The 10,670-nt window shown below is 32.8% G+C and overlaps 1 protein-coding gene across 1 annotated transcript in view; it reads right to left on the bottom strand.

Moving 5' to 3' along the window:
* Nucleotides 1-6,203: 6,203 nt before the first annotated feature.
* The window catches only part of LOC136980704 (A-type potassium channel modulatory protein KCNIP1-like), a 48,366-nt gene continuing 43,899 nt past the window's right edge, over nt 6,204-10,670 (bottom strand). The window contains exon 9 of the mRNA XM_067276893.1: nt 6,204-7,097. Coding sequence (XP_067132994.1) covers nt 7,050-7,097 — 48 coding nt within the window. The 3' untranslated portion in view covers nt 6,204-7,049. The remainder of the gene's footprint in view (nt 7,098-10,670) is intronic.

Raw genomic sequence — 10,670 nt, 5'->3', positions numbered from 1 at the left:
TTGCCGGACGAGACCCGATTTAGCGCACGGAAGAATGACACTCGATTTAGAGTCGAAGGGAGTGGCAGGAAGCAACTCTTTTGAACAATTTAGTTCAATACGCTTCTAAGGACAGTCACGATTTGGCCGTGGAAGAGACATCATCTTTCTCTTTTCATATTGGAAAGAAATTCATTTTGTTCATATCCCAAGATAAGTTTTGTTTCTCAGAAATCAGTTTATCACAGTTACAGTAAAAAATTATAAATTTTAAAACATTGGATCTCGACTATAAAAAAATTCTGTCGGCGGATTGTAAAGTAACAGGGGAAAAGGCAGATGCATTGTTCCTGAATCCGAATTCTTTTCGGACATTGGATTACACTAAGAAATATGAAATACTCAGTTTTTATTTTACAACTAGTATATATTCGTTCATAAAATCTATTTTATTTCTTCCAAATATTACTAAAGATAATTTTATTATAAGTGAAGTAAGTAAAGCCATATATATTAAGAAAACAATTTAAACCTTTGACTATTATAAGAAATTTTTTTTTTTTCTTCACATAGTTATATAATTAAGAAGAAGTTTAATAATGCTATTTAAAATTTTTATTTGATTTATTTCGGTTCTATTCTAACATTTTACATATTTTTATAAGTCACTCTCCTACTTAAAAAACAATACAAAGAACAAAAGACGAATATTTTAAATATATTAAATTTTTTCTATTATATCGAATTTTATTTTGATATCGATTTCATTTTCTACACTTATTTATTTCACAATTATAAGATTAATCATAATTTATGAAATTAGAACATAAATATGCCTTATTGGAGTATATATTCGAGTATTCCCTTAATTAGAGCAGAAAATTTAGCCTAAAATGGAACAGTATGATTGCGATCTTTCTGTGATTTGTTTCAGATTTCTGTTAGTTATCACTTAATTGAATTAATATTTAGAAGCGATTTTTAACACATTATCGAAGAAAATTATTTGAATGCCATTCGTTTCAGATAATGATACTGAAATTTTACAATTATACGTGAATAGTATTTTCATTTTACGCAAACATGAAAATATATACAGAAATACACTGCAGAATCTCTCCTCGTTTAACATTTTCGCAATAGAATATCTTTTGGCTTTTACTATCGCTCGATACAATGTTCTTTGGAAAATCTTTAGCCTACATTAAAAAATATTTATATTACTATCACAGATGTAATAAAACGAAGTGTGAATTATATTCCTACAATTAATAGAATGTAAGAACCCTGTCCACGTTTTCAAAAAGTGTAGAGTATCAAGGTAAGGAACGAAGTAAATGTGCCTCTCGGATGTTATCGGTGATGCGAGAGGCATCATGGCGTCGTGTCAAAATCTCCTATAGCATGCTTATGAATAGTTGTTAATAGTAATAAATCAACTCTACAATTTAGAGACATTTTAAAAATGCATTGCAATTTATTCCTTGTCTTTTATTGTGAACTTTTGTCGTCTGCATTTTTTCTCACAAATCTATAGCTGTGTATTATTTGCTGTGTCGTATTGTAAACGTAACGTTTACATTACGGCATTCAAACTGTACAAGTTATTGCATAGAAAGCAATATTGTAAGCACTTTTATGTCTTAAACACGATAATCTGTTACTTTTATATGTTAATAAATCAGACTTTTTATTTCATTTTAGTTATATGTTAGGAAATTCGTTGATGGTTTTGGGTTGACGTTGTAGCGCATTATAATTTTTCCTATTTAAAATAATGGAAATTAACGTTTTTACGCAGAACGTTTAATTTTCAGGCACGGATTATTGAGGTTAAGAGGAGAAGCAAATATTTGCATTTCATTATAATATATACGTATATAGTGGTATGTATGCATTTCTTCATCCGAAACGCAAATATATAAAACTGGAATCATAAATGATAAAAAGGGAATATTCTATTGTTTCCATACATCGTAATGCGAATTGGATTTTATTTTAATGACTACATTTTAAAAAATATTAGTTATTAATATTAATAAAAACTAGTAGAATAGCCAGGATAACAATTATATGTATATTTTTAAAAATTTTTACAAGAAAATAATCGAAAAAAACAAAGAAATTCTTCATCTTTCGTCCATGTCTCACCGCGATAACAAATAGTCTACGGCAAATTCGACCTTTTATTGTAGACCATTTTCCGCCTTAATATTTTCTTATAAAATTTTTTTAAAATATAATTGTCATCCTGGCTATTCTACTAGTTTTTATTAATATTAACATACAATATATGTTTATGATTTAGCCATTGCCGAAGGAAAATTTTATCTTACATTGAGCCTACAATAAAAGGTCGAAGACTGTTCCCGAGGTGTAACGTGGATGAAATATGAAGAATTTCTGCGTTTATTGAATTACTTTGTCGTAAATTTTGAATGAAAGGAAAAGATGGCGAATAAAATCGGTCACGTAAAACAAAATTAGTCATTTACCGATTCAGATATATAGCAACTGATAATTGAATGAATCAGTATGCATGTTTTCGAATGGAACAGAATAAGAAGAACAATCAATACTCATAGATTTTATGTAGCGCACAGAATTAAACATAGATAGAAAGCAATTTTTGAATCGAGGATGATTAACAATAAAAACTGTCAAGTTCCAAATAAGTATAAGATAATTTGAGATTTTTATATTGTAGTTTATTACTGCGATTTTAATAATCATTTTTATTTTAACTTTTTCAATAAAGGAAAACATTCGTTCGGCAACAAAAAAAAAACAAAAAAACTTGTTTTAAGAGGGCCATTGTCTGAACAATTGCGGATGAGTGTGATACAAATGTCATAAGAGCGGAGTACTCTGTAAAAATATGGCATTATGATCTCCGTAGGAAGAAGCACAGAATATGAAGATCTAAATGATAATGATTTTTTTAAATTAAGTAACTCGATAAAAAGTATTTCGTTACTTTATAGCGTCGTGTCGACAAATCTAAATTGTGTGCATGAGTGATAGAGTCATCAGTATATTTTCTCAATAATTAACAAATAATCTGTAATATTTTGTTACAATTTTAAATAAGTGAATTTTCACTATCCATTCGCATGCTATTACAATTCAGAATTTCTATTAAGTCGTAGGAATAAAATGTGATCAGCGATTTAAATATGTTCCTAATGAAACCCCTAACTTCAAATGAAAGAATATACTTATTTGAAAGAGAAATGTCGACTAGAAAACGAAATGTCAGACTTAAAGAAATGGATTTATCTGATACTTCAGATATCGCCAGATACCAGGCATCGAATTCTAAACGTAGTACATCGATAGCTAATAATACAGTATTTTGTCAAAGGTTGTTAAAAATCAATGTTCCAAAGGTTAAAAAAATAAAAAAAAACCTGAAGATGGTCTGTAGAACAGGTTGAAAACGTTTGTTAAAGTCAGTGAGATAAGGTGTTATTGTGGAAATTAAGAAGCATCTAGCTGGGTATTAAATAATTAATTAAGTGTTAAAAGGTTAATTAAGTAAAATGTACAAATTTACAATTATTATTACCCTATAAAGAAATGGCAATACAAAAGTAATATCAGGACTTCACTTATCTGACTTGAGAATATACGATCGTATCTTCTAGTGTTTGTTTTCTCGATAATCAGAAAATTCAAACCGGATTTCTCGAGAAATCTCAATCTTGATAAATTTTCGTTTTATTGTGCTTTAAAATTTAGAAAATTAATAAATATAAAACAGAATGATTTATTTTTTAAGTTTCAATCAGTTTTAAATAACTATTAATTGTTACTACAGTACAGAAGTCACAGTACAGAAAGATGTTGTACAGCACCGATATGTTAACTATTGAGAAATATCTTGTTCATTTTCATAAAAACATTTAAAAGCGCCTGAAAAATTCACATTCTCTTTAATGTCTTTCTGATGAAATTTTATACAATCGATTTTATTCATGGTTTTTGAAATGGATATTTGATTCTCTGACCTTTTCAGTTCGAGTTATTAAGGTTAACATTACGCGAGAGAAAGAAGGAAAGAATACACGTGGACAGTGATTCTCCCGCGGAAAGTTTTATTCTGTTCAGAAGTTTTGACATTTGTAATCTCTACGGATTAAAACCTGACAGATTCAAATTCCTAGAAGATCAAACTCTCGAAACATAAATCTGATTCCCAATAATCTCGATTAACATTCTTAAATATTAATAAATAAATATAAAATTCCTTTCCAAATATGATTTCGATAAAAACGAAAATCATTTCCAATGAAAAAAAATTCTGTTTACATCCTCAAAACGATCGTTTTTTAAAAAATTACAATAAAACATGAGAAGATTTTATTAGATATATCGGCTTTTCTCTTCATCTCGGCGCTTTAATTTAAATGACTCTAAAAAATCTTTCGACATAGTATTATAATATATTATCATTGATTGATTTATAACTTAACAATTTGTTTTAGTAGTATAAAATTCTTTTGGTACGTTATCAACAATTGGTTAGTGATACAACGTCGCGTTGAGCATTCCCTCGAGGAAATAGCAAGAAAAAGATAAAAAGCTTACCGATAACATTAATCGTTAGCCATTTTAGACAACAAATTTGTCGAAACTAGTTAAAAGGTTCGCTATAAAAAAGAAGCGCAGTTTCTATTATTATCGTAATAGAACATTTATTCAGAAACTTCAAGATTTATTCAGCAAAGTTTCGATGTACGAAATCAGCTCTTTATGTTACGCACTTAATTATAATAATGAAATGATTATTTAAAAGATGAAGTTGTTTAGCAAGATGATAATTAAATAAAATTATATTATAAGCAAAACGGAATAGAAACTAAACAGGAAGGAAGTTATTTTAAAGTAGGAGAAATTATTTCTTCATCTTTCGGGCGTAATGAGTTCCTCCTAAAAATTTGTACGAAACTCAAGAACTTTTCCGTTTAAATTCTCTGAAATGATCATTTTCTCATTACTAATTCTCATTCTATTATCTTGTAATTAATGAACGTGGTGAAAAAATTTGATCCTTTATGGTTTAATGACTGCATCAGATAAACGGAAATCGTACAAATGCAAATTTTCTCGACCGCACTTGCCGATATCAAAGCATTATATCAATCGTTTGATACTTTAGTTGAATCACCAATAATTAATTAACGTCAGATAATTAAAATTTAATATTTTATATCGTAAATACCGTTAAATAAATTCGATTAAGAAAATTTTGACCCTCCGAGTGTTTCCAATTATAAATATTTTGACTGCTTGAGGATTTTGATTTTTGGTCATCTTAAGTCACACCACTTTCTATATTTGTGCAGTAAATAATTCTAGTAACTACGCTACTACTAATATTTTAAGTGTTTAAAAAAATATTAGCCTCTCAATTACATTAAACCTTTCTTTTTTATGTGAGCGTGTCGATATCCCGAATAGTTTAGCTGACTTATTATCAATATACTTTACAGTAGTGTAATTCTCTTCAAGAAAAGCTTGAGTGTGATTGCAGCACAGTCATTTCTCTCATTTGAACATCAGACACGTATTATTACGGCTTCATTTTTCAATAGAATCTTGACAAATCGTTGGCAACTGTAATGTCGAAAATCGTTTCTGTCCAATTGCTCTTCTGATAAACGATCAATTTGGGAGAAAAATATTATTTTTAGTTTTAGCCACTGTTTCGTCAACATTGATTTAAAATAATAATAATAGCAGTCGTCTTCATTTTATTTTATAGTTGCCATTTAATAATTTAACCCATGATTGCATGAAAATTTACACGTTAGATGGTATAAAATTGAATTTCGAGACGACCCACGTTCATCAAAAACGTGGATCACACTTAAGCGCTTTTGTATAAGGACTTTGAAGTGTGTTAAGGATCTTTTCGCATTAACGGTACCGAACGAGTCTAATTAAGAAGAGTATTAAACACGGGAAATCGATTTTACGGTTCCTTCCGACGGGAGTGTGGGTATTTCGCTTTGCCACATCCGAATAGTTCGCCCGATTTCCGTATAGAAAATGCCGAGACGTATTTCGGAGGGTATTTATTATTTATCAATTTGTCTTGTCTTTCGAGGAAAAAATGGAGGAATGTTCGGTGGAATGGACTATTCCGTCCGTTCTACCGAAGCTTCCTCGATATTTCGGAGGATTTGAGGGCGACGGCGGAGAAGACGAAGACAGAGAAAAACGTGCGAATAACTTTATTTACAGCATAAAGTACTTTGAAGAGCTTCGGCCGAGGTATCGGAGGGAAGTCGACCGAAGAACGGACGGGCGCCGGACGAGCCGCCGCCGACGGGAGGACGACGCCCGCGGCCGAGGAAGGGCGCGGAACAGAGTCCCGCGCGGATGGAAAGCGGGTCGAATGGGTGGCGGACCCGCCGGAATACGTACGACCGGCGGCCGGCGGGGCCGGGAGGTCGGGTGACGAGAAGGCACGGTGTCTCCACGAGCAGGAACGACGTCGGTGGACGGGCGTCGATCCGCCGGCGGTCGACTGGAAGCGGAAATACGCGGAACGGACGCGCTCTACCGCTACGACTACCCGGCTCCACTACCTCTACTTTAAAACTACCGCTAAGACTAGCGCTACCTCTAATGCTACCTCTACGACTATGTTACCGCTACCGAGTTGGACGACGGACGAAACGATCTAATGGTGCGTCTAGGGGACGGAACGGTCCGCTTCATCGGCCCAAGCCGAATCGGCTCTAAGGAACGAAACGCTTTTTCTACTCGGACTAAAGTGTCGAACAGACGCTAAGACGAAAGAAGTCGGTCGACGCTCGACTAGACTCTACTCGCGATCGACCAAGATAAAGAGTGAGAAAGAGAAAAAGAGAGTGAAAGAGAAAGACGCCGAGAAGTGAACCAGAAGGTTTTGCGCGTCCCACGTGTCCCGCGCCGCCGTTTCGCGCGTGGCCCGGGCGACGGGTGGCCAAACCGCCGACGCGCCGTCCGCCTCCGGCCGGCGCGATTCCCTCCGTCGGTCTCCGCGCTCCGCAGCTGATTTCCGGTCCTCGGGCGGAACCTCAGAGCACCGTGTCGAACACCGTCATGGAGTTCTTGATGTTGTCGTCCTGCAAATAAAAACAAATCGTCAGTACAAATCTCCCACCGGACAAACCCACCATCGAGACGCGAACGCAGGCGCGCTCGTTACCGCAGCGCGAAATATGTCCGTCTGGTGTTACCACTGTCTTCACAGATTTCGCGAGGAATAATCTGTGGAAAACAAATAAATTTCTTTCCATTAACGATTCCGAACACCATCGAATACGAAGGGTAAATATAAATAAATATAGTTTAAATAGTCTAGGCGACTTCACCAAGTTATTTATTAAAATGATTTTAGAAAACAAAATATAAACATAAACATTATCCGTTTTACCGGATGAAAAACGGATAATTCGGTTACGTAACAATAACTCTACAATGCGCATCTGACCCATTAATCGTGCTTATCCAGCCTCACCAAAGTACCGTGGACTGCTAAGAACATTTTGTATTATAAAAATTGGAGAATAAAAATCCAAACCTAAATTTTTGTATTTTGTTAAACTACAAATTTCTTGGCAAAATTCCCGAAAAAAGTAATCTACTAGTTTAAAGTTTACGAGAAAAGTTTACAAGAATGACTTGTCTACTAAAAATGAAGCCTTTAGAGAAAAAACGCGCATCACGCGTAATGCTATTTGTGATCGTCTAATGATCTAGTGCGATAGCCACGGGAATTTCCAGCGAAACCTTACGATTTTATCAGAATTTTAGGACTATCAGCTGTCGGGCAATCGGTGATGTACCTATATTTGTGTGATTATGTATACAAAGATGAACTTGACGAACTCTTAAATTTTATTTCTGAATTTAATCTTTTTTAAAACTTTACCAATATTATATACAAGATCGTTAATTTCAAACAGATTTTAGAAAAAGATTACTGTTTGAATTAACTCACTATGCTACAATTCTTTTCAAATTGCAGCCTAATTAAAATAAATAACGTTTTACATTGTTTGGGAGCATGAAACCTTAGTTACTATACTTACTACTGTAATTCTGGTTAATGAATGTAACCTACCAGGAGAACCGAATTAGCTCTCTCCATTTTCGATCTCGTTTATAACACAAGCAATCTATTTATTTTCTTTATTACTTCATTTACTACACTTTTTCCTGAAAGACCCAAACTTTCACAAAAAACCAATCCGAACTTTCATGTTTCTTAATAGTCGTTCGGATGGGAAACTCATTTCCATTCTTCACTAATGCTGGCCAATCTAATATGGGCCAAACTCACTCGTAACGAGCAAAATCAAAGTCGATCGTACAGCTTGCGCTACGCCCAATAAATCAAATGAAAGTTTCTTAGATTATTACAATAACTTATTTGTATATGTACTGTACTTGTACCATTACAGTTTGGCCGAAATTGGATAGTTTTAAAATTGTAATTCAGTATTTATGTCGAGAATTATTGTCTATTCGGTTTCCATTCTAGAATCAATGAGGCGTTCTTCCAATGGGCAATCTCCTACTTGAATAAATCATTTTCAAAAACATCCTTTATAAAGTAAATAAACAACTTCGATTGCAAAAAATACAATGAAAATTTCTGATTACTTGTTTAAAGATCAAAGTTTTGTAAATGTATTTTCTTTCCTTCGATCTGTCAAACGCCAGACGATGAAAAAGTAACAAAACCGAGAAGAATAAGATACGACGTCTGACGAGAATCACTAACTTGTGAAGTTAATTAGATAAACATGTTATAATTTATTAATACCATTGATAAAAAATCAAGGACGAATATACAGTTAAAGATTCTGTATAATAGAAATTCTACTATTATACAAGCTACTCAAAAATAAATAAAGAAATAAATTGAGCCTCTTCAAAAACTGCCTTTTTCGCACACCTCAGAGACAAACTCATACAATGGAGGCAACCTTTATTTTGAGGTTTATTTTTTTCTTCCTCGCCATTTAAAACTTGTTAAAACCCACTGGCGGTGACACGGTGTAAAAATATACCATTGATAAAAAAAATTTAAGAACGAATAAACAATTAAAACTCTGCATAATAGAATAAATACTCAAAAATGTTATAATTATTTGCTTTTCGTCCTACTGCAATAAATCTTTCCAATAGCTATATGTAATTTGCTATGAATTTTATGGACTTATGGATCACAGTTTTCAATTGGAAAGCTCACTGAGATTTTATCAAATCAATTTGTACGGTACATATTGGTTTAATAAAATCTCAGTGAGCTTTCCAATTGAAAACTGTGGTCCACAAGTCCATAAAATTTATAGCAAATTATATATAGCTATTGGGAAGATTTATAATGTAAAAATGTATTGAGGCGGAGAGCCTTCAAATAAAAGATAACTCCGCCATGTGACTTTGTTGCGTTTCTGAGTTATTGTATGCGAAAAAAGACAGATTGTGAAGACGCTATTTTAGTGTTTGTTTATTTATTTATTTGAGTATTACTTCTATTATAGAGAATTTTTAATTTACTTACGTTAAAATAGCGCTTAAACGATGTGTTTTTTTTCTTTTATTTTTATTATTGGTCTATACATTTTATCGATACTATGGCATTTCCATTGTAGAAAAGTCTTGATTTATTCTAATCAGATGAACGAAAACATAATTCCTTAACTTCATTATATTTTTATTAATAACATGCTAAGTTATCTCTATTCTTCGTGTTAAATTCAAAAATAATATCAAATCAAATTGATTGCAGTCCGGCATTGTGACGATGTCACAATAAATAATTACTCGTAATATACCGGGTGAACCAAAAGTAGGTAGACAATAAGGTTTGTGTTAGGGTTATACTATAACAATGCGACAATGGTGTATATTTAACTTAGTTGTGATTAAGGTTGAAAAATTACATTAGAGACGCTTTCAAGAAATTAATACATAAAGATACTTGCTCAAAAATGTTTGTCGAAGCGTGAAATGGTGAATTATAGACTTCAAAGATGTATAAATTGTGACGGACAGCAGTTTCAGCACTTGCATTGATAAAATTGTATATGTAATCTCAATAAATGTTATTTACTGTCCACCTACTTTTGGTTCATCCTGTATATATTGCGATCACTGGATGAGAATATACAGAAATATACTGGTTTAAAAAATATTTTATGTTTTCTTATCTTTTGTTTGATAGTAATAATGATTGTTTTTGGAAATATAGTACATTATAATCCGCTTATTGAAATCACGTATATTTTCATCAGAATTATAAGTCCTAAAACATATAAGTAAAATACACTAACTTATAAAACTTCACGAATAAATAGACATTTTTAAGCCTCATTTTCTGGTTATCAGCCTCAAAGTATGGCTTATATGTGCAATCGTTATCGGACTTAACCGATGCTTTAATAAAAGTTTAAACATTCATCATTTTAGAGCCACATGCATAAAACATTCACCGATCGGTAGAATTTCGGAATAGGCGTATGACGCCATTTATCAGTAATTTGGAATGCATAAACATTTTAACCGATCACGCGATGTTATGCGGTAAGGAAACCATTGCAATGTTTTGCGGATACGAGGTGGTGGCAGAAGTTACAGACAATATGGCGGAATAAGCAGACAAAAATTCTCGGTTCAAAAGTATA

This window comes from Centruroides vittatus, unplaced genomic scaffold (assembly GCF_030686945.1).
Source record: "Centruroides vittatus isolate TY-2023 unplaced genomic scaffold, ASM3068694v2 contig_717, whole genome shotgun sequence".
NCBI classification, from domain to species: domain Eukaryota; kingdom Metazoa; phylum Arthropoda; class Arachnida; order Scorpiones; family Buthidae; genus Centruroides; species Centruroides vittatus.
This window is presented reverse-complemented; position numbering and strand designations above follow the sequence as displayed.